The 25,000-nt window shown below is 38.6% G+C and overlaps 1 protein-coding gene and 1 long non-coding RNA gene across 3 annotated transcripts in view; one reads left to right on the forward strand and one right to left on the reverse strand.

Moving 5' to 3' along the window:
- LOC106871209 (uncharacterized) overlaps positions 1-3,276 on the forward strand; it is a 4,092-nt gene extending 816 nt beyond the window's left edge. The window contains exons 2-3 of the long non-coding RNA XR_001409636.3: positions 1,237-1,364; positions 2,913-3,276. This is a non-coding gene — a long non-coding RNA (uncharacterized LOC106871209). The remainder of the gene's footprint in view (positions 1-1,236; positions 1,365-2,912) is intronic.
- A 2,436-nt stretch (positions 3,277-5,712) lies between these two features.
- Positions 5,713-25,000, reverse strand: part of LOC106871210 (uncharacterized) — a 22,949-nt gene continuing 3,661 nt past the window's right edge. Inside the window, exons 1-7 of one of the 2 annotated variants that reach the window (XM_089340561.1) lie at positions 24,375-24,551; positions 16,619-18,219; positions 12,096-12,177; positions 10,768-10,859; positions 10,009-10,157; positions 8,558-8,834; positions 5,713-7,280 (exon numbers count right to left, since the gene is read on the reverse strand). In XM_089340561.1, coding sequence (XP_089196687.1) covers positions 6,114-7,280; positions 8,558-8,834; positions 10,009-10,157; positions 10,768-10,859; positions 12,096-12,177; positions 16,619-17,740 — 2,889 coding nt within the window. In that variant the 5' untranslated portion in view covers positions 17,741-18,219; positions 24,375-24,551 and the 3' untranslated portion in view covers positions 5,713-6,113. Of the gene's footprint in view, positions 7,281-8,557; positions 8,835-10,008; positions 10,158-10,767; positions 10,860-12,095; positions 12,178-16,618; positions 18,220-24,374; positions 24,552-25,000 lie in introns of those variants that run through there. The other variant, XM_014917556.3, reaches the window with a different exon arrangement.

Consider the following 25,000-nt stretch of genomic DNA (forward strand, 5'->3'; position numbering starts at 1 on the left):
TTCCAGATGTGACCATCCAGTCTTTTTACTTTTTTTTTTTTTTGCCAGTCATTTTTGTCATTGATTCACATTTTTCTAAGACAGTAAGATTTGATATGAAGAACATATGGCTGCTATTTCTAGCAAGATAACCTCAACAATAGTATTAGTAACAGTAACTGGTGTTGTTGTTGTTGTTGTTGTTGTTATGAGAGTGTCTGGTGGTGTTGGTGTTGGTGGTGGTTAAAATCATTGTGATGGCGAAAGTGGAAATGGTGATGATAGTGGTGGTGGTAGTGGGAGTAGTGACAGTACTGGTGCTGGTAGTGGAGGTAGTTGCAAGAGTGATAGTGGTGGTGGTGGTGGTGATGGTTGTAGTGATGATAGTGGTGGTGGTTGTGATGGTGGTGAATATGGTGACGGTTGTTGTAGAAGTTGTGGCAGTGTTGGGTTTTAGTGGTGGCAATGTTAGTAGCAGTGATAGTGGTGGTGGTTGCAGAGGTAGTGGCAGTGGTGGCAGCGTTTTCCTTCATTACTTCCTTTTAACAATTCTAGTTAAGCAACTTCTAGACTAAAGGCAACTGCTAAATTTGAAGCAGTTTCTAGACTTGAGGCAACTGTTAAATTTACAATAGCATCTAGATTTGAGGCAATTGCTAGATTTAAAGCAACTTTTAGACTTGACGCAACTGCTACAGTTAAAGCAGCTGCTGTATTTGAAGCAACTTTTAAACATGAAGCAATTGCTAAATTTGAAGCAACTTCAAAATTTAAGGCAACTACTAGATTTAAAGCAACTTCCAAACTTTAAGCAATTGCTAAATTTGAAGCAACTTCAAAATTTGGTGGCATCAGAGAATAGGATAATAGATACATGCAAATGAAAAGTGGGGTGGGGTGAGAAGATGAACACACACACACACACACAATGTGACCCTTGCATTTATTTACACCTAAAAATCAGTAAAATATATTTTTTTAATTTTCCCCTTACCTTTTTTTTTCTTTCTTATATTCCAATTCAATGTGTTATATCCAACAGATTTGGACCTCATGCTTTTTGAGTACATACGGGAGGTTCTTCTAGATCAGGGTTTGTAAGCCAGGCCCTAAACAACAACAACAACAACAACTACATCAAGAATGCTGTTCACCACTAAACTAACCCCCCCCACTCTACAATAAACAAAACTAATATTTTCATTGTTTTTATTTTATTCCACTTCATTTTGTTTTTTTTTCTTTTCTATTTTTCAGAAATGCATGTGTTCAACGGAATATTCCTCTGGCTCTTGCTCGCTTCTTCCCTGTTAATTTACTGTCATAGTTACGTATTTATTGTGACTGTACCAAAGTTATCTCCAAGACGTAAAGAACCGCCCACTGTAAGTACGAATAAACTACAAAGTGATTGAAAAGTAACTCCCTGTTTCAAGATACTTATAAATTATTTATTAATTATAATTTTTTCTCAAAGTTTGTGTTTGCTTTTTGAATTTTAGATAAAACCTCACACTAAAAGCTTTTCTCTCATATCCACTTTCTGTAAAAATTACAATTACTTCTTACGTAGCCTTGAGTTAACCAAAGTCACATGAGAATGCAATTTTGGTAGACAGAGCTCATCAGTGGAACCATTCTTGTTATTCAATCAATTTAATAACCCTCTCTGGTCTTTGAAACTTGTGAAGGTTATCTCTGCAGATTTTCTATCGAAATTATAACCAGCACTGGTTTTTGCTACAACCTTTTGTATCCGAGACTCTGCAGGCTATAATTTCTATAAAATATCTGTAGAGATGTAAGTGATGTAAAAGCGCACTGCTAACACAGGTAAGACACAGCATTGACTTATAAAAACATTTAATATACTTTACATCATGTTACGATTGCATAACGAAATACCACGTCCCTACAAGTCATTGATACTCTGGTCCTTGTAGCAAGCATTCAGGTTAGGTATTTGATTTAAGGTTATGTCCCTCATTGAGGATCAGGAACATTTCACTTATTCTCTTTTAGCTCTTAAGAGAATTTAAAAAAAAAAAAAAGAAAATGAAAAATCTCGTTCGTATTAATTTTTCTTTCCTGTGCACAAAGTAATACTATATAGGAGTTTAAGGAGGTCAACTTCGTGTTTAATCTTCCAGGGGTCAATAAAAAAATAATCCCCTGTCTGGTAGTAGAGGGGGCGCTAAAGGTCAACTACTTCTGTCAACACAGTCTTTCGATCGTCGTGGTTTGGTCAAGAGATTTATTAAGGGGAAACAACTGCACTGGCCAAATATTCTGTCAGTCTCTTTTGCTAAGCTGCTAAGTTACAGGGACATAAACACATCGTCACCAGTTGCCAAGTAGTGGTGGGGAACAAAAACACGCTTGCATACACACACACACACACATATCATCATCATCATCAACGTCTGTTGTCTATGCTGGCATGGGTTGGACGATTTGAGAGGAGCTGCACCAGGATCCATCTTGATTTGGCCTGGTTTCTACAGCTGGATGCCCTTCCTAATGCCTAACTCACTTTACAGTGGATTTGGTAGACAGAAACTGAAAGAAGCCTGTTGTATATATATATATATATATGTATGTATATATATAGTGTGTGTGTATGTATCTATGTGTGTGTAACTTTGTGTCTGTGTGCTTCTCCTCCCGTCACCGCTTGACAACCGATGTTGGTGTGTTTACATCCCCGTAACTTAGAGGTTCAGCAAAGGAGACTGACAGAATAAGTTCAAGGCTTAAAAATATGTCCTGGGGTTAATTTCTTCGAATAAAACCCTTCTAAGCTGTACTCCAGCATGGCCACAGGCAAATGACTGAAACAAGAATAAAAGAATACACACACACACACACACACATATATATCTTTATGCATCTATATCTATATATGTATATATATATTTCTATGTATTTTCCAGTGTACCCTGTATTTGAAGCAATGTCACCCAGATCAAGATACGTGCTGCCCTGGACTCCAATGCACCAATATTCTCTACAGCTATTGTCTCTACCCCTTCGAGACCTGCTACTGCATGACCAAATCTTACTACTACACGGAAAATAAATAATACTGCCATTCTCTCATTTCAACCAATCCGTTCCGTTTCCAATGCCAAGGATCAAAGCACCTTCCTTCTTCTTCTTCTTTCTTGCTTCTCCATGTGAAGCCCAGACTCTTCCCACCGAGTGTCATTCCTGTCTGACATTTCTAGAAAGTCTGATAAATAATGTTTTAAGTTTTGAAAACAAATAAAATGGCTTCGGTTATCGTTATTGCAGCAATTATTGTTGTTGTTGTTGTTGTTGTAATTGTTGCTGCTGTTGTTGTTGTGGGTTTTTTTTAACCCCAGGTTATTTCTGATTGAGCCACATTTTGATCAAAGATGCTTTAGCAGTGACAATTCTTTTCTTTACATTTTTCTCAGCCTTAGTGTATCTAGGACAACATTAGTTCAATGTGATCAATCGTTTTATTAACTCTCAAGCATATAAACCAGCCACATCATGCCCAAATATTCTGCCTGTTTTATATCCAAAGTGGCCAAATCCAGCCTCTCACACTTACCCTGCAATGTCATTCCAAAAATATACCAACACATCATTGAAATCTCAAAGCTGCAAGACAATGCATGATTAATTTAAAACAATTAATTCAAAATAATTAAGCCTTACATTTGACAAAGTAATCCGAATAGTAGGGGCTTAAAAAGGGTTTTTAATAAAGAGGAATGGGACACAGCAGTTAATATCAAGGCAGTGGATGGATTGAAACACTGAAAGAGAATGAGTTCAAATTCCACCAAGGTTGACTTTACCTTTCATGGTCGACAAATAAAGTACCAGTTGCGTACTGGGGTCGATCTAATCGACTGGACCCTTCCCCAAAAATTTTGGGCCTTGTGCCTCGAGTAGAAAATAATATATGCGATTCCAATGGATGGGCAACTAAGTGACGAATAATGACAATCATTTAAGCTTATTTTTGTCTTTAAAATACTATTCAGTTACCTCCCTTGATTATGTGGTTACCGATGGTTTATCTCCCTTGCATTATTTTCTATAATAGTCTTCCTAAAAGAATCCTTTTCCATTATAGGCACAAGGCCTGTCATTTTGCGGGAGGGAGCTAGTCGAGTAAATTAACCCCAGTAGTCAATTGGTTATTTCAATGAACCGGAAAGAGTGAAAGGCAAACAGACTTTGGTGGAATTTGAACTCAAAACGTAAAGACTGACGAAATGTCACTTAGCATTTCGTCTGGCATGCTAACAATTCTACCAGATCACCAGTTTCATCTTCGTATAAGAACCTCGCCCATTCTCCAAAATATTGCTTTTGTTGCATGTGTTATATTCTTGTTAATTGTAAATATATCCTTCGTTTTAATCTTAGATTAATCAACAAAAAATATTAATGTATTGTGTTTGTATGAAGGAAAGTCTAAAATTCAAGTTTTATTTTTTTTGTTGATTAAATCCAGGAATAAAGTTTTTAAAATATTTTATAATTACTCCTAAGACTGAGAAGTTATGGACGAAAGGAAAAATATTGTGGAGGACAAAGATTTTTTAAAATTATTTTCATGGTAAATATGGTTTATAAATTGAAGTTCACCATTACCTTCTGCCAGAGCCACGTGGAGCTTAGGTGTTTTGCTCATAAACACACACATCACCCGGTCTGAGATTTGAACCCACGATCCCTCGACCACGAGTCCGCTGCTCTAACCATGTACCTCCACTCCTTACAGAGTAATGTGGACTAACTTCTCATTTCACAAGTGGTAGGGTTTCTGGTGAGTTTCCCATTTAAGGGGAGATAATCGCTTCTGGATTAAATAAAATTGAAGAACATGCATCCTTTATGCTTAACTTGTTTCAGTCATTACACTGTGGCCATGCTGGAGCACTGCCTTGAAAAATTTTTAGTCAAACCAATCGACCCCAGTACCTGTGTCCTTTTTAAGCCTGGTATTTATTTTATTGGTCTCTAATACTGAACTGTAAAGTTATGGGGAGGTAAACACATTGACACCAGCTGTCAAGCTGTGGAGGCAGGGACAAACAGACACACAACACACACACACATATACATACATAAAATGTGTGTGTGTGTGTGTGTGTAAATGTAAACAAATATTTGTTTTTTTTTATTAGACGCATCAAAATGTGTATTATACGATACAAATAAGAAGATAATATTTTTTCCAACACAGAGTTAACTGTTAGAAAAGCAGAAATGCTGGGTAAACTACCCTTACAAGGTGGGAAAATTTGTCAACAACCAGCCATGGGACTCGAACCCATATCCCTCAAAGCTTCCATTAAGCTAAACTGCCCGCTGATGAATTCATTCACCGAATTAAATGCTAAATACTTTAGTTTTATAGAACAACCAGTGTGTGTGTATGCGACGGGCTTCTTTCAGTTTCCATCTACCAAATCCACTCACAAGACTTTGGTCAGTCCAAGGCTGTAGTAGAAGACACTTGCCAAAAGGTGTCACACAGTGGGCCTGAACCCAGAACCATGTGGTTAGGAAGAAAACTTCTTACCACACAGCCACGCCTATTTAATTTTTAATCTTTTTTCTTGCTAACGATTCTGCCCACCGTCCTAACGATCCTGCCTGGCCTGCTAATGATCCTGCCCGGCCTGCTAATGATTCCACCAGCTCATTTCCTTATAATCTGAAATAATAAACAAGTAAAAAAAAATATTTTAAAAAATTTGTGAATTCATTTTTATTTTTATTTTTAAACCACGCCATTGGTAAATAAATAAAATGACTACTTAGTAGGATGAGATAACTGTTACTAATGCTATTGTCATTTTCTGTTGTTGTTGTTATTGTAGTGGTTGGCTGGCTGATTAGTAGGTTGGTGTGTGTTGTTGGTCACCCAAACACTTCTCAAGTTCTACATATAAAAATTTAACCAAGAATATGAAAACAGAAATTGAGAAGCTACTGTTTGTTTTTTGTCTTTATGTTTTTGTTTGTTTCCTTTCTCAAAGACCCCCACCTCTGCTCTCACCTGTTTCTGTCCTCTCTCTCACTCTCTCTCACTCTTTTCTTTCCCTCTCTCTCTCTCTCTATTTTTCAGTACCACTAACTAAAAATCAAGACACGGCAGTGTTGTGTGAACCACTTCTTATATCAGTTATCTGAATCGAACCCATTTCGCATTCAGGTAACATTTCAACATCAATACAGTTTCTGGGACTAAAAAGTTCTAATTTACTCATCTTACGAGAACTGACAGTACTTTCGTTAGGAGTCACCTCTACACAGTCATCTTGGTCACTATCTAACTGGCTCACATTTTCGTTTTTAATAGTGAAACTAATATTTGACGAATTCCTCTTGTTAGCCGACTGTCTCTGACGCACAGTGGAACCGTTTTGAAAGTCAATCAGAGATCTCGTGTCGGAGAAACTAGAAGTGTTTGTCGGCAAATGCTGAAATGATGAAGTAGGGATGTTGTCTTTCTCATTAAGAGAAGATTCGTTAGTATGATTTACCAATTCCTCTGTCGCTTGATGGAAGTTGGATGAAACGGCAGGATTTAGGTGATCTTCCATATCAGAATGTTGGCTATATTTCTCATCATCGACATTAATTGGTTCGATTTTAATGGCATCATCCAGTTGGTAATCGTCCATAGAGCTTACAAGTTTTGCCGATCCGCTCGAGGAACCTACATTAGCGTTGGCCACCTGGTACATATCAGATTGGCGGTCTTGATGCAATGAAGAGTAGCCAAACCTTTGACGTACGTGTGCCTCGTGCAAGAACTTTTGGTTCATTGCAGCTGTAGGAACATCGGAGTCGTCGATGAATGAATGGGAATTTACATACTGCTGTTGCTGCTGATGTTGTTGCTGTTGCTGCTGATGTTGTTGCTGCTGCTGCTGCTGAATGTGCCGGACTTTGTTCTGCTGTCGATGGTAAACAGGCGTCGTCCTGAAGCCACGCCCAGAGTGTAAATTGATGTTATTAAGGCTGGAGGTTGAAGTCTTTCGGTTGTCTGGGGTAGTCATCAAGTTGGCATCACAGAGCAATTCCAGTTCTTTAATTCCAAGCTGTAGAGCAATCAGCAGCAACTGGTCTAAGAGTCTGGGAGTCAGACTCAGGACACCGTTGTACATATACTCAGCAAAGGCTGTAAGGGCCTCTCGACTGACTCTTTGGGGGAAATTTACCTGCAGGAAACGGTTGGCTTGTACATCTGCATTAAACATAGACAGCAGTCTTGGACAGATTGCCAACAGCACGACTTTGTGAACCTGAAAGAAAACATAAATAACAACAACATTAGTTTTGCTCCAGCATGACCACAGCCACCTGGCTGAAACACATAAAAGAATAACATTTCATACAGTCACATTAGTTTTACTAACACTTCAAACAGTCACCGGTGCAGGCATGGCTGTGTGGTTAAGAAAGTTTGCTTCAAAACCACATGGCTTCAGGTTCAACCCCAATGTTGGGCAGTTTGAGGAAAATGTCTTGTACTATAGCCCCAAGATAATCAATGCCACACGAGGGAATTTCGGTAGAAGGAAACTACAGGAAACCCATTGTGTGGGTGCGCATGTATGAATGCACATGTATGTATGCATGCAAACATGACTGAATGCAGATATTCCACACTGTCACTGCTTCAGAACCAAAAAAATGTTGTGCATTGTCGAAGACCCATGGAATCAAGATATCCCTTGCTTGAACAACAGTTAAGGGTTGGTAATAGGAAGGGCATTGTCATCACCATTGTCAACCCATGCCAGCATGGAAAGCGGACGTTAAACGATGATGATGATGATGATTTGCCATCCTTGCATGGATCAGTTGCAGGATGCCCTTCCTGTTGCCAACCCTCACCTGTTTACAAGCAAAGGTGAGAATTCTCCCAAATACACTCAGGTGTCCTGAATTTTTCATGGAAGATTGAAAATGAATAAGCATTACATTTCACAGAGAAATCAGAATGCTAAAGGGTTAAGCTGCTGTTTGGAACAGAAATCAGAATTAATTTTGATAGAAAGCTTTAATTTAGATCTACGAGTAGCCCTAAATGTGAAATAGCAGCAACATATGACAAATGAAGGCCTTTATGGAGACCTGCCAAAAGTTAGCAAGAAGATCAGGCAAAGATGACTGTGGCTATCTGGTCACTGCATGCACCGCCCTGCAACTGGAAGCATCCAAATAAGTCTTGTGGAACCCACTTCATGGTGATGTAAGAAGAGGAAAATGTCATTACACTTAAATTTGACTATTTGATTGCAGACTCTGGCCTGGATAAGTATCCAGGCCCTCAAGGCCATGATGATGGACCGAGAAGTGTGGCAAATGGACTTTGTTGCTGTGGCCAAGGTTGGAACCTGGCCATAATAAATAATTTAAAACATGAAATTTGCACCAAAGAACCAATGGTGATCTCAGGTATATTGGTATCAAAAAGGTTAAATGATGATGATGATGAGGTGGTGGTGGTGGTAGTGGTGATGATGATGATGAAAGGTACTGAAACCAATGTGATGCTAAACAATCGAAAGCTTACCATTATTTTTGTGGTGCCATTACCAATGGCAGCATCGCAGAGTTTACCATTTTTCCAGAGTAAGGCCAAACTTGACATAACATTGTGTTGGTGTTCAGAAATAACAATTTGTTGCTCTTCCTCGTCCTCTTCAGCTTCGTCTCCCAAAATCTCGATGCTGAACTCATCGGAAACATCCGGACTGTCGAGTGGAATCGGTGACATCTGAGCAGAAGACTTCTCCACAGAGATGTCATTTTTCCCTTTCAACATCGTCATGGAGTGGTGTATATTATCCCTGAGGAAAAAAAAAATGTTCAGATAATTAAACATCGTAACACAGAATAAATGAATGGAGCTGAATTGGTGATTCCCAACCATTTCTTGGCTGTGGAACCCTTTTTTTCATAATTTACTCTTCTGGGCCCTCAGACCCATTCAATGTTTCAAAAATCTTGTTTTATTTTATTCTTTTTTTTTTTTTTTTTTAATTTGCTTCAGTGATTTCACCGTAGTCATGCTGGAGTACCCCCCTTCAAGGGTTCGATCCCAGGAGTGATTTCTTAAGTCTAGTACTTATTCTATCGGTCATTTTTACCAAACTACTAAGATACAGGGACATAAACACACCAACACCAGTTGTCGAATGGTGATGGGAGGACAAACACAGACACCAAGACACACACACACAAATAAATACACACACACACACATATATATATATATATATATATATGGGAGAATATACAAATAATAACAACAGACGAGGACAGGTGGTGTAAATAACAAAAGGATATATTAGTATGACGCTCGGGAATACGGAAAGTCTTTGACGTTTCGAGCTACGCTCTTCAACAGAAAGAATACGGAGACAAGGAGAAAAACACGGAGAAAAAAAATTGAATAGTGTCCAGTCAACGGTCAATCAGGTGCAGGTGTGGCTGTGTGATAAGAAGCTTGCTTCCCAACCACATTGTTCCAGGTTCAGTCTCACTGCGTGGCACCTTGGGCAAGTGTTTTCTACTATAGCCTTGGGCCAACCAAAGCCTTGTGAGTGGGTTTGGTAGATAGAAACTGAAAGAAGCCCATCGTATATATATATATATATATATATATATATATATATATACAAACCACGGTTAAGAACCACTGGACTAAACCCTTGAGAGTTGTGTCCCAGCAAGGCCACAGTCCAATGACTGAAATTATTATAAATGAGTTTCCTTTACATACTGGGAGGAAATTTAGCCCCTTATCCACCAAATGCCATACAGAAAACCAGAGGTAACTTCTGGCCCTTAAAAAAGGAGAAAAGGCTGAGCCTTCAGAAGATAGGTTTATTTTATTCTTTTTACTTGTTTTAGTCATTAGACTGTGACCATGCTGGAGCACACCTTGAAAAATTGTCGAGAAAGAAGGAAAACAAACTGAATATGAAGATTTTGGGGTTGGAGGTGAGGGGTTCCACTTACTGGTTTTCTCTGTTGTTTTCATTCTGGCTGCTAACAGAATATCTTTGCAACACCTTCAAAGCTCCCACATTCTCCGATGCCATAACGGACCTTTTATTACTGACAAGGTCCACTGTTTTCACTTTCTCCATAGACGTAGAGCTGCTAGACTGCAACGAATGTAGAACAGACGGGTAATGATTTCTTTCATAATAATAATAATAATAATAATAATAATAATAATAATAATAATGATAATAGTAATTTCCTTTATTTTGTTTTTTTATTATCGTCATCATTATCATTAAATCATTAACATCAAATGAGTCCACAAATGAGTTGCTGCTATGTGGTTGTTCAATGTGTTAGAAATAGCAGCTAAACTCCCATTTTTAGACCAGGCCATCCCTCTCAAGGTCTAATGACAGTCAATTTCTTCTAGAAAAAGAGACAGACAGACAAACATATGCCTTGTAGTACAGCACGGGTATTTTATTTATTCAGCAACCCACAAAAGGAAAAGCAAAATTGACCTCAGCAGTATTTGAACTCAGGGCACAGAGAGCCGGAACCAATAGCCCAAGGCAGTCTATCCAACACTAACAAACCTGCCAGTTAACAGCCATCTTGGAAATACATTAAATATTATACTCCTAGGTAGACCGTATGTAACCATGAACACATATTCCATCACCGGCTGAATATTGAAGAGCAGGCCCCAACGCAGAAGCTTTAGATGTAAAGACGTAAACATCACAAATAATTATTTGGAAAGGTTACCTGTAGCTTTGTTGATAATTCTTTATTTAACCAGGAATTGTCTGTTGGACAAGGACTCTGGTTTAAAGGCATATCCATCGAATGGCTAGCACCTAGAAGTAAAATAATATAAATAAAAACAGAACCTTTTTTTTTTAAAGAAGAGCTGGGTCAACAAAAACTCGAAAAACTGAAATAGCATCAAAGTTCAAGAAGGGACCCTTGAAATTATATTCAGTCAATAAGTAAACCAGAAATCTTTGGTGATTGTATGTTTAACCCTTTAGCATTTAAACCTGGCATATCTGGCCCAACTATTCTGTTTTATGTTCAAACTGGCCACATCCAGCCTCTCACACCTTTTCTACAATATCATTCTGAAAATAAACAATCACATCATCAAGACCTTAAAGCCATGAGATAATGTATGATTAATTCAAAATGATGTGAATAAACAAGCATTATATTCGATGGAATAATCTGAATGCTGAAGGGTTAAATCTTTGTAGATCAGGAATCACTATTAGTGAGATAGAAGCATGTTTGGTTGTTTTCCGTTGTTATTGTTGTTGTTGGTATTTTTCAAGCAGTGTTTAGTCTCTTTCTTGCCACTTGGCACCACCCCAGGCTGCTTTCACCCACAACTTTTAACAGCTGAAACAGAAACTGCCAAGCTGAATAGTCTCCACTCCGTTTCAAGGTCCTTAGTTTCTTCTGGGAGTTCTCTGAATTATAATGCAACAGTATCTTCATACCTGATGCTTAAAGACTCTTCTCCCCGCAAGATCCTCGCAGGGAGAAGTGGGCACAAGAGATGAGATGAGATGATTGTTTGGTCTCTGTTTGAGACGTGGTACTGGGTACTCGTAGTACCTACTATGGAGTGGTACTCTATCGTATCGTTGTATCGTCGTCGTTTAACGTCCGCTTTCCATGCTAGCATGGGTTGGACGATTTGACTGAGGACTGGTGCAACCAGATGGCTACACCAGGCTCCAATCTGATTTGGCAGAGTTTCTACAGCTGGATGCCCTTCTATGTCCAAAGCATATTAGTTATTATGCAGCAGTAATGTGTGGCCATAGAATTGACCATGCAATGAGGTGGTACTGCATACCTATACTGCCTACTATGAAATGGTACTGTGTATCCATGGTGATTACTACACAGTAGTACAGAGTGAGATAAAGCGAAGTGAGGTAAGGTAGAATAAGGTGTTGTACCTTGAAATACATTAGAATTCTAGCAGCAGATTTGAACTCAAGACTGTGGAGAAAGTAGTCCAATACCATATCCACTTGTCCACAGTCGAACACGTATTTGAAAATGAAATTCTATTTAATTCTTACCTTTATTGTAGTCTGTGAGACCAAAGCTTTGTAGCTGTGACGAAGATGTTTTCACTGAATTATCAGAGGTGGTAGGTGTGGTCTGCAAAAATAGAAATAATAAAATAAAACAAATAAAAACAGTAACAGCTCCTGGCATCAGTAAAAAGTAGCAAAGAGGGGATTTAAATGACCCCTTTTAGCATTTTTATCATCATCATCATTAAATGTCCACTTTCCATACTGCCACGGGTTGAATGGTTTGACCGGATGTTGTGAGCCACAGGACTGCATCATGCTCCATGTCAGCTTTGGCATGGTTTCTACGGTTGACACCTGATGAAGGCTAGAGGGTATATCAACCGAAACGTTGTGTTAACAACAAACAAAATGAGGACAAATATCCGTCAAATGTAAATAATGTAAATAATTTAAATTTTTATCTTACAAACTGAAATGGGAGCTTGACAAAATTAACTGAATTAGCATAGAATAATGGTTTCATATTTTTTTATAATTAAGATCTAAGCTGTTAATATATGAATGCGAAAGAGATAGTTGAATAACTGTAAACCTACTTTTGGGCCACCCTGTATACAGTAACACCTCGACATACAAGAGATCGTTTGTAAAGTGGAAACTCATAAAACAAAGCAATAACTTCCTGTAGTAGCAACGAGATCTTGTGCGCTCATGTTACTCCATTGCAATATGCAGCTGTGTAGATGTGTCAGAACCAGTTGTTGTCACATGTTGTGACATTACCACGCACACAAAATGGCTGTTTAACCTTTTTATATTCATTATAAAATAAAACTCATAAACCTGGGGTCTTGTAAAGCAGGCCCTTGTAAAGTGAGGTATTACTGTATATAGTGAAGGCACGTGGCCCAGTGGTTAGGCTGTTGCACTCATGATCATTAGATTGTAGGTTCGATTCCCAGACTGGGCAGTGTGTTGTGTTCTTGAGCAAAACACTTCATTTCCCATTGCTGGAGCAGGGGGAATGTTGGCCTGCTCCTTCTAGCCAGCAGGGTGGCGTCATTTGAATGCTAAAACAATGCTGACCAAAGCCTTGTGACTGGATTTCATAGAAGGTACATGAAAGAAACCACGTAAAAAGCACTAGCACTGGTGCCACTTGGAAAAACACCCCATACACTGTGTAAAGGGGTTGGCATTAGGGAGGGCATCCAGCTGTAGAAACCATGCCAAACTGACAATTGTGGCCTGGTGCAGCTTTCACTGAGTAACTTGCGAGACAAAGATCCTTTGAGAGGGGAGAGGGCATTGGAGAAGGGGACCAACATAAAATAACAACCAATGAAAATTAAATGACACCTCTTTTAGAATGTCTTCTTCATATTTTGACATATGTAGAAAAAAAGAAAAAAAAAGTAAACGAAAATAAAAATATGTTAAACACTATGGTTGGTGCTTAACTTTGGTGAAATGAAAACATGGAAAGAATGTGACATATATAAATCTCCCAGAACGGTATTTTGGTCACATGACAGTGTTAATAATGTAAACATAATAAAGATAAACAAGTTTGTAGGATAAAACTGTGGAGAAGTCCACCAATGTTGTTGAAATGTCAGATTCTAAAATATTCAGGCTTCACACAATAATTTATTAGGAAAAGTGGAAAATTTGCTTCTAAACCATCAATTTAACACTAATCAATATAACATTATTATTGTTACAGTAAGGCAGTGAGCTGGCAGAATTGCTAGCATGCTGGGCGGTCTGAGTTCAAATTCCACCGATGTCGACTTTGCCTTTTATCCTTTTCGGGTCGATAAATTAAGTACCAGTTGCATACTGGTGTCCATCTAATTGACTGGCCCCCTTCACCCAAAATTTCAGGCCTTGTGCCTAGAGTAGAAATGAATTATTATTGTTACAGTAAGGTGGTGGAGCTGGCAGAATCGTTAGCACACCGGGCAAAATGCTTGGTGGTATTTCATTTGCCGGTACATTCTGAGTTCAAATTACACCAAGGTCGGCTTTGGCTTTCATCTTTCAGGGTCAATAAATTAAGTACCAGTTGAGTACAGGGGACGATGTAATCGACTTTCCCTTCCCCCAAACAAGTAAAAGAATAAAAGAACGACATTGTTTTCAAAATTAATTGGAATAAAGGTGGTTTTTCAACAAAGCTGTTAACAAAAGGGTCAAGTCCCTTGTTCGTGGACATGATGCAAGGCCAGGAGATAGACATAACCTTCTGGTCATTTCAACGATTGTCCAGCTCACTACCTCTTTCTAAAGACACTAAAGTTAAGTAAATCAATTCAACGGCCACTCCGACTTAGAAATGGACTTTCTCACACCATCAACACAATGACAAATTCAATGGCTTGCAGTAAACAGTTATGTCCCTTTGTGTTCTGTCTCTCCAAGTCAGACATTTCTAATCACCACCACGACCACCAGCATCGCCAACATCATCATCACCCCCAATATCATCATTGTCAACATCGTCAAGCCTTCTGCTGTCACCATTACTACCACTACAGCCATCATCACTATCACTATCATCATCATCATCATCATCGTCAACAAGGTCATCAATGGTGTTATAATCAATCCTTCCAGTGTCCCCTTTATTATTCTCCTCCTCCTCCTCATCATCATCATCATCACATTTAAAATACTGTTGTTGTTGTTGTTGCTGCTGCTTTTTTTTGGAGGGGAGGGGATATTTTTGTTGCTTTTTTTGTTGTTTTTTTTTTTAGCAGCAGCCTGAATACACTGCCATTGAAGAAACTCGAAGCCATTTTTGCTACTTGATAACTTAACAATACCAACAACAACAACAGCAACAACAACAAGCTACCGCTGTTGCTATTGGTGCAGTAGGTGCAGCAGCTGAAATAAATGAATAAATAAACAAGCAGAGAAAATGTCAATATATATATATATATATATGGACAATAGTAAATAATTAAATAGCAACAGTGACATAGAATGGTGGCAGTGGTGGTGGTGGTGGTGGCAGCAGCTGTGGTGGTGGTGGTGGGGGGGCAGTGATGAAGTTAGTAGCAATGGTTATGATGGTAGGAGAAGTTGTGAAGGCGGTGGTAGAGGTTGTAATGATGGTGGTGGTGGTGGTGGTGGTAGTAGTAGTAGTGATGGTGGTACAGTAGTAGTAGTAGTAGTAGCAGCAGTAGTGGTAGTAGTGGTAGTGGTGGCGGCGGTGAAGTTAATAGCAGTGGTTATAATGGTAGGAGAGGTTGTGATGGTGGTGGTGGCAGTGGTGAAGTTAGCTGCAGTGGTTATGATGGCAAAAGAGGTTGTGAAGGCGGTGGTGGCAGCGGTGCTGGTGGCAGCGGTGGTGGTGGAGGTAAACATATGCTGGCAGTGGAGAGAAAAAAGTGCCAGTAAGCCAAAGTGTATCATCAGCAGATTTCATAACTTGTCTTTACACACACACACACTCCAAGCATGTGGTTGCTAGTGGATACGTGCTCCTGATGATTCTCAAAAACACAGAGATTTAGATTGAGTACACCTTTCTCATTTGTACACATATATTAATACATACTAATATATATATATATATATATATATATATATATATATATATATATATAGATAGATAGATAGATAGACAGATAGATAGATAGATATACATATATTAATAACGTATGTGTGTATATATATGTGTGTGAGTGTGTGTGTGTGTATATATGTATGTGTGTATGTATATACTCTATTACTTGTTTCAGTCATTTGACTGCAGCCATGCTGGAGCACCGCTTTTAGTCGAGCAAATCGACCCCCAGAACTTATATCTATCTATATATATATATATATATATATATATATATATATACATATATATATACACAATATATATACAACAGGTTTCTTTCAGTTTCCATCTACCAAATCTACTCACAAGACTTTGGTCAGCCCAAGGTTATAGTAGAAGACACTTGCCCAAGGTGCCACGCAGTGGGATTGAACCCTTACCACACAGTAAGATTTCAACAAGGACTACAGAAAAATGAATGTTTTGATCCTGGACCTATTCAATTAGGGATGACCTGGGGTTAAATAACAAAGTAATGTTAACTACTTGGTCCACTGGTCAACAAGACATCTATATAGTCCTTCAGTCAACTAGAAATAGCAGTCAAATTTCTTGAAATCACACCATTTTATCTTTAAAAAAGGAAGGGCATACTGACCAATGTAGCCTGAGATATACAAAAAGCTGCAAAGGTCATGGGTGGAATGACATTGATCTTAGATTTACATTCTCGTAACTTAGCAGTTCAGCAAAAGGGATCGATATAATAAGTACTAGACTTAAAAAACTAAGTCCTGGGGTCGATTTGCTTGACTAAAGCCCTTCAAGGTGGTGCCCCAGCATGGCCACAGTCAAATGACAGAAAGAAGTAAAAGAATAAAATATAAAAGCTTTAATCCCACTCTCTCCAGATTCTGTCATTTCATTCCTCCTGGAATCAATAGAATACAATCAATAACATATATGAGATCAATAAACCACATAGTCTGGAAGATATCCTTACCTGTTGTGTGTTTTTCTCTTCGTCTGCAAACGAGTTGTCCGCAGACGATTCTGCACTGCAAAGGTTTGCCGTAATTGCCTGCCCCATAGAGATCTTGTCCTTGTTGCTAATACGCTGATAACCAGAGAGATAAGAAGCTGACTTCTGTCCCATCACAGCCATTATCATATTTGATTCAAAGTATTTCCGCAGAATGGCTGCCCCAGTAGCTCTTATTGAATGGTTGGTATACGTTCTGGACAAAGAGCATGTTCTACTCAGACCAGACATGAATTTGGCCAAGTTTTTCTCACCAACAGCAGATCGACAATACCAGATGTCGTCATCAAAGAATGAATTCTCTCTTGGTCTCTGCCAAAGTCGGTCGCAGTCCGGATGGAGTTTGCTCAGATACAGTTGAAAGGACTTCACCGGACACAAACGGCTGCCCACTGACTCCGGCATAACTCCAGTTATGCTTTCAGACTGGTTCTCTTTCGGACTGGATCCAAACTCATCCACTTTGACAACAACTTTCAATCCGGATTCTGGATCCTTCATGACGGCAAATGTCGATTTCGTCATTTTGGACATGTTTTCCATTCCCCGTCGAAAGAAATACATGCGTATGTCAAACTGAACCTTATTCAATAACCCGGCTGGTGTGCTCGGGTCAAAGTAAGCAGATTCATACAAAGACTTTAGGTCGGCACTTGTTATCACTGGATGATGTTCGACATCGCCTTTACCGAGTCTTTTCAATTCCATGATCGCTGCCTTGAAAAACTGATTAGCATCGGAAAACTCATTATCTTTGATAATATCAATTTTTCTAAAATAAGGTGCTGACCTCAAGTATCGGTTTAATCCATATCGAAAGTTTTCTAAAGAGTTCACTTTGTAGTGAGTGCCATCAGCCTGCCTGGCATCGATGTAGAAATTTCCAAGACTCTTGTTCAATGTTGGTACGTCAAAGTTTTCAAACTTCTCGTTAAATCCTTTCTCCCTCAGATATTCTCGGAAGTTGTTTGCTGCAGTCTTATTCGACCGAATAGTTCGGCTAGAACTCATCTTCAAATCAAACGGAATTTCCAGGATGTTTGCAGACATCTCTGTTTTGGCAATGTCTCTTGAAGAATCCATTTTTACGAATACAGCTAATTCTTCAAGCTACACGAGTTAAAATGTTTCGCCAACAAGAAACATGGTAGAGGAATTTCTTCCAACAGATTCTCAAAGATATCTCTTCAAAAAGTTTCAGCTTCGATTGTTCCAGTTGGATGTAAAGGTGACAGAATTACTTCACTGAGGCAAACCATTCTGTGAATATCATTATGATGAAGGCTGGAACAAGGGTGATCAGTCAGTAATTGGCATTGGACAGCAACGCCATAGAATCACAACAATAAGGAATCATAAAAACAGGTTTTTTTTTTTTTTTGGTCTTTCTTTCAGATATTAATCATTGTATGTGTGTGCATGTGTGTGTATCTTATAGCACCAGTCTTTCAGAAGATTTGTTGAGCTTTTATTAGTAAATTCGCTGGAGTCAGTTGAGGTTTTCTAGAATATAAAAAGATAGTCCATTCCATAAAATCAGATTATTCGCTGCCAGAAACAGTCTGAAAAATAAAAGAGAAAAAGCAACATAAACAATATAACAGAATTATAAATTTTTAGTAGAAAACATTTTTTAAAAGAATGCAAATAGAAAATGAATAAATATATAAAAAACTATGTTTGAAGTGTTCTATATTTCTCATTCCATTATTTAATCATCATCATCATCGTTTAATATCTGTTTTCCATGCTGACATGGGTTGGACGGTTTGACTGGGGACTGACAAGCCAGGAGGCTGAACCAAACTCCAATCTGATCTGGCAAGGTTTCTACAGCTGGATGCCCTTCCTAATGCCAACCACTCTGAGAGTGTAGTGAGTGCTTTTTATGTGCCACTGGCACAGGAGCCAGTCAGGTGGCACCGGCATCGGTCACATTCGGATGGTGCTTTTTACGTGCCACCGGCACAGGAGCCATCAGGGGGCACTGGCATCGGTCATGCTCGAATGATGCTTTTTACATGCCTCCAGCACAGGAGCCAGTCAGGTGGCACTGGCATCGGCCACGCTCAGATGGTGCTTTTCACGTGCCACCAGCATGGGAGCCAGTCAGGTGGAACTAGCATTGGTCACATTCGGATGGCATTTAGAATTTTATTGATAGGATTTGTTGTTGGACAAAAAAATTCATTGGATCAAAAGATGTCAGACGAAAAGACATTTGACAAAGTGACAACGGACATGAAGACATGGCACCATAATCTATCTTCCTGTACGTGTCCTGTGGGGTACCTATTATCCCTTATTCTTAAACTCTATTTTGAAATATTTCTCCTTGCTGTTTGTTTAAACTGCCAAGCTTTTCTGGAAGGTGATTGAAATAACCATGGAGATAATGGACCTTGAAGCTCAAGTTACAGAGAAGCTTTTTAAAAACTGAAGAGCATGTCATCCACTAATTTAGATTAGTTGTCTGCCTAATGGTTGACAATCAAGTGTTAATAGTTAGAACAAACCAATGTCATGCAGAGAACTCAGACCATTAAGTGCCAAGGAATAACAATGTTTTATAAGCTTTCTTATCTCGGTGACACTATCACATATCTCCAAGTTTTTCTAAGCTTAGTCTCGGGGAATTCACTGCATAAACAGCAAAAGCAAACACTTGTTTTGTTCAATGCTTTTACTCTAAGCTTTTTGCACTGAAATAAACTGACTTACTTTAGTATGTGTTTGTTTAAGAGTATGTAAAGAGTTGGTTTCAAATCATGACACAAGGCCAGCAATCCTAGGGAGGAGTTAAGTCAATTACATCAACCCCAGTGCGCAACTGGTACTTATTTTATTGACCCCCAAAAGGTTGAAAGGCAACCATCGTTATGGGAGATTCAGTGTGACACAATGTGACAAGGCTGGCTTCTTTTGAATTACAGGTACAACTCAGTTTTGCCAGCTGAGTGGACTGGAGCAATATGAAGTAAAGTGTCTTGCTCAAGGACACAACACACCACCAGGAATCGAACTCATGACCTTATGATTGAAAGCCAAAAACCCTAACCACTAAGCCATGTGCTTTCACATATAAAGAGGTCAGGTATTCTGTATCTCCAGAAGTAAAAACGTTAGAGCAAAACTGGTAATATATTTGGAACCAATACCCTCTGAATACCCATGAATAGGTCTAGTGTTTAACCCTTTGACTGTTGAAAACAGATATATCCGTTCAAGATCTTACAACTGCTAACTGCAGAAAGTGATGTTACCCCATGGCTTTTGTGAAAACCTCTCCTTATTGCTGCGAGAAATAAAGAAGTCCTCAGTGACACTTTTGACAAATGACAATTTTTCAGATTCTCTTAATTGTTTTTTCACATATTTCATCAAATATCTCTTTATTGAGCCAAAATCAAATGTTTTTAGGGGTGGATATGAAAATCCATACCCACAGGGGATACTGAAAAAGCATTGCAGAAACAGAAAATATCAATTCTATTTTTTGATGGATAATTAACATCGTTATGGGAATGACCATGAAATTTAATTACAGAATCAAAGGGTTAAAGCACCAAAATATATACTGGCTAAAGTCCGGTACATTTTAATACTTTAGCATTTGAACTGACCATATGTGACCTAAAGTGTCCAACCTGTTTTGTGTTCAAACTGGCCTGATTTGGCCTCTCACACCTACCTGGCAATAAATTCTAAAGCATAAACAATCACATTATCAAAATCACAAAGGTACGAGATAATGCATGATTAATTCGAAACCATGTGAATGAATAAAGCATTAAATTTAAGAGAATACTCTGAACGCTAAAGGGTTAGGGGTTAAGGGTGGTTGTAGAACAAACAAAACGCCACGATCTGATAAGCAAATGCAAATGTGAATTGGAGGTCCAACACCCACATGTTAGTCTTGAACAAATCTCAGGTGTAACTCAGTAACCCAATGTTGATATCACAGTCATTCAGAACTAATACAAACTGTGTTACTAAATATTTTTATATGGATCTATTTCTCGACGAAATCGGGTGAATAGTTAAATATATATATCAACTATTGTTGTTAATATTTTGCTTGTATTATAACTGACACCATTTCAATGTATGACAATAGCTCGCCTACAAACATGACGTGTTAAATAGAGCTTCCAAATAGGCTGGGCGGTTTTTTTTTTTTCATTTATTTTTTTTTTTACATTGCTTAGAGAAAAAAAAAAAGAAATGAATAGGAATGCGATCGCCCACGGCTGTTATGGTAACCAGAGGCTGTGAGTAACAAGGGACACATACTCTGATGACAACAAAAATTACATGTGTGCCTGCGTTTGACCCCTGCAACTGCTTGGCAACTAGTGTTGGTTTGTTTACATCTCCATAACTTAGTGGTAGGTTCAGCAAAAGCGACCAGAAAGAAAAAGGGTAAATTTACAGATTAACACCCGCACAATTTTCACTAGTGTGTTAGGGTTAAGGTTAGTGTTTTAGGGTTACGGTTAGGGTTAGGGACAGAATTCCCACCCTAACACCCTAGTAAAAATCGTGCAGGTGTTAATCTGAAAATTTACCAGAAAAAGTACCAGGCTTTAAAAAATAAGTCCTGGGAGGGGGGGGGGGGGTCGATTCATTCAACGAAAAATTCTTCAAGGCGGTGCCCCAGCATGGCCACAGTCTAACGACTGAAACAAGTAACAGATAGAAGATAAAGAATATAAAATATAACTGTTTTTTTTACAGTGATATCAATGACTTGGCCAATTTTTCAGAGTTTTGCAGCAGTACATCACTTAGTAATTCATAAAGCAATTCACACTACAAAGATGGGAGATCTTCATTTATAGGCTGAAGATTTGATTTTAATCTGGACACAACACTTAAATCACGGCCTACCATTCTGTGGCGCTCCATCTGTGGCCAAACTCGCCATCTGTCGCCAGTTTAATGTTTAATTCATCTCAAGAGATTAGCAAAGATTGAAATATTTCTTTCTTCCGCTGTTGTTTTGGTCTTTCAAAAGTACAAGTCCAGTAAAGTCTTCTCTTAACGCTTCAAATGAAAATGTTAAACAGCACCATATCGGTATTCTGCCAGTTCACCGCCTTAAATGATGTCTGATATTATTACTAATATTACAATCGTTTATTACTTGCTTCTTCATCATCATCATCATCATTATTGTACTCATCACCATCATTATCATCACCACCATCATTGTCATCATCATGATCATGATCATCACCACCACCACCATCATGATCATCACCACCACCATCATGATCATCATCATCGTCACCATCATCATCGTCGTCGTCGTCATCATAATATTTATACTGTCTCCAACATATCTCGGTATAAGCTAAACTGACATGCTGACTAACTAAACAATGACCTATATACATTTTTAATTATTACCGCTTCATCAACAGGTAGCTTGATTCCAGGTTTGAATTATACAAGTCAATGATGCAATGATGCAGGCAGCCAGCATAATGCAGTAAGAGATGGAGATTCTTGTGATCAGCATCTCTATCTCCTCATCAATACTTTTCTCACCAAGATCAATGATCAATTCTTCAAGCATTAAATACTCTTCTCACACATATATACATCATACACATATATATTTGCACACAAAAATGCACACACACGTGTGTGTGTGTGTGTATGTAAATATATTAATACAACATATGTACGTGCATATGAATGATATTAAATAAATGACAAAAGAACAGGAGTTATGTAATCACATTCATTAGCTTACAGCTGTTTCTGCTACAAGGACCTATGCTCCAGAACTGAGTGCCAGAGGGTTGTTATTGTTTCATCAGTGTTTCTATACTGAGGAAAACAAAAATTCAAATATACAGCTGCACACACAGAGGCACACACACACATATATACATGGACATACATATACATATACATAAACACATAAAGATACACAAGCACACACAGATGCATGTTCACAGCTATATCGATAAACAGATACTCCTTGGTTTACAACATGTCACATGTCAGTTGGTGGTGTAGGTCTTAAAAATGAAGTGATAAGCTGTTTCGTGTCGAGCCAGAATCTGAGAAATTTACAATTCAGATACGGATGGCTGAGCACACAGCGCTATTAATATGGGAATTGGCAGCATCACCAAGACAGAGATAAACATCTGCATATGAAGATGTACACAGACGTAGAGAGCTAAGATGTACATACACATCAACATATACATAATTACATGCATACACACACACACACACACACACACGCATATATATGTATGTACAACAATGCATACGCATGACACGCTCACGTACCGATACCTACATATTCTTTCGTTTGACTGTGGCCATGCTGGAGCACCACCTTTAGTCAAACAAATCGACCCCATGACTCATTGTTTGTAAGCCTAGTATTTATTTTGTTAATATCTTTTGCCGAATCGCTAAGTTATGGGGACGTAGACACACCAACATCGGTTGTCAAGCGACAGTAGGGGGGGGGGACAAACAGACACACAAACATACACACATGCGCATACACACACACACACACACACACACACACACACACACACACACTCACGCACACACATATATATATTCGATGGGTTTCTTTCAGTTTCTGTCTACCAAATCCATTCACAAGGCTTTGGTCGGCCCGAGGCTATAGAAGAAGACACTTGTCCAAGGTGCTACACAGTGGGACTGAACCAGGAACCATGTGGTCGGGAAGCAAGGAAGAAGATGAGACGATGACCACAGGTCAGATGTTAGTGGGAGGAAGGAGAAAAGTGGGAGAGAGCAGAGAGAGAAGGCAAAAGAAGGTGAGAGAGAGAGAGAGAGAAAGGGAGGAAGAGATGTCATATGGAAATATGGAACTATTTACCTGTAAACAAATTTAGCAACCCTACGTGATGATCCATTTAAATAAGTTAAAAACATATTATAATAAATGTACAAACGAGAAACAAACACAGAAGGTCACCAACTCCTCGTTAGTTATTGGTCAGAGGGTCAAACGCAATCCGCACCTTAATTAAATTAGCTTTATTGTTTACAGACATCATACAATTACGTTTTTCTTTTATCTGTCATTTGACTGTGGCCATGCTGGAGCACTGCCTTTAGCCGAGCAAATCAACCCCAGGACTTATTCTTTGTAAGCTTAGTACTTATTGTATCGGACTCTTTGGCTGAACCGCGAAGTCACAGGGATGTAAACACACCAACATCAGTTGTCTAAGCAATGGTGGGGGAACAATCACAGGCACACAAACACAGACACGCATAAACATATATATATATATATATATATATAGAAAAAAATTTTAATTAAGGTACTCAGAAACCTGGATGTTTGTACATTTACAGATTTTTATTAATGTCACATATTAAATAAAGCGCTTTTCACCTAGTCGTGTAGGTTTTTCAAATTGAAAAACCTACACGACTAGGTGAAAAGCGCTTCATTTAATATGTGACATTAATAAAAATCTGTAAATGTACAAACATCCAGGTTTCTGAGTACCTTAATTAAAATTTTTTTCTATATAATTTCTGTACATCACCTCCAAACCAGGCTTCTTTCAGTTTCTGTCTACCAAATCCACTCCTAAGGCTTTGGTCGGCCCGAGGTTATAGTAGATGACACTTGCCCCCAGGGTGCCATGCAGTGGGACTGAACCTGGAATATGTGGTCAGAAAGCAGGCTACTTACCACACAGCACTCCTGTGGCGAAATTCTTTTCTCTTTATATCTGACCCAAGCTAAAGCTTCGTTATAGAAATTAGCAAAGTGAAACCAAACAAAAGCCACATGATTATGAAGCAAACTTTTTAATCCTTAAACTGCAACATTAAATCTCGTGGTTATTCCAGTAATGATGTTAAAAATCTACCAAAAGAAAATAGAAATGGTATTTCCTGCAAGTCATGTGGACTCAATAAATTTGAAATCTTTCAACCAAAAATAGCTTTAAACATGACATTCCTCAACAAAAAATGGATTTGGTTATAAAACTACTTTTCTGCAGTTAGGGGTAATGGAATTTTAAGTGGACATATCTGATTTCCACTGTAAAAGGAAAATGGAAGTTTGAGTGGATATGTCTACTATCCACAAATGGAATTTGGGGTGGATATATCTGATTTTTGCAGTAAAAGAGTAATGATAAAATTTTGAGACTGGCTTCTGTGCCAGTGGCACGTAAAAAGCACCTACGACACTCACAGAGTGGTCGGCGTTAGGAAGGGCATCCAGCTGTAGAAACACTGCTAGATCAGACAGGAGCCTGGTGCAGCCTCCTGGCTTCCCAGACCCCGGTCGAACCATACATTAATTTT

Source organism: Octopus bimaculoides, chromosome 23, assembly GCF_046866305.1.
Source record: "Octopus bimaculoides isolate indiv1 chromosome 23, ASM4686630v1, whole genome shotgun sequence".
NCBI lineage: Eukaryota > Metazoa > Mollusca > Cephalopoda > Octopoda > Octopodidae > Octopus > Octopus bimaculoides.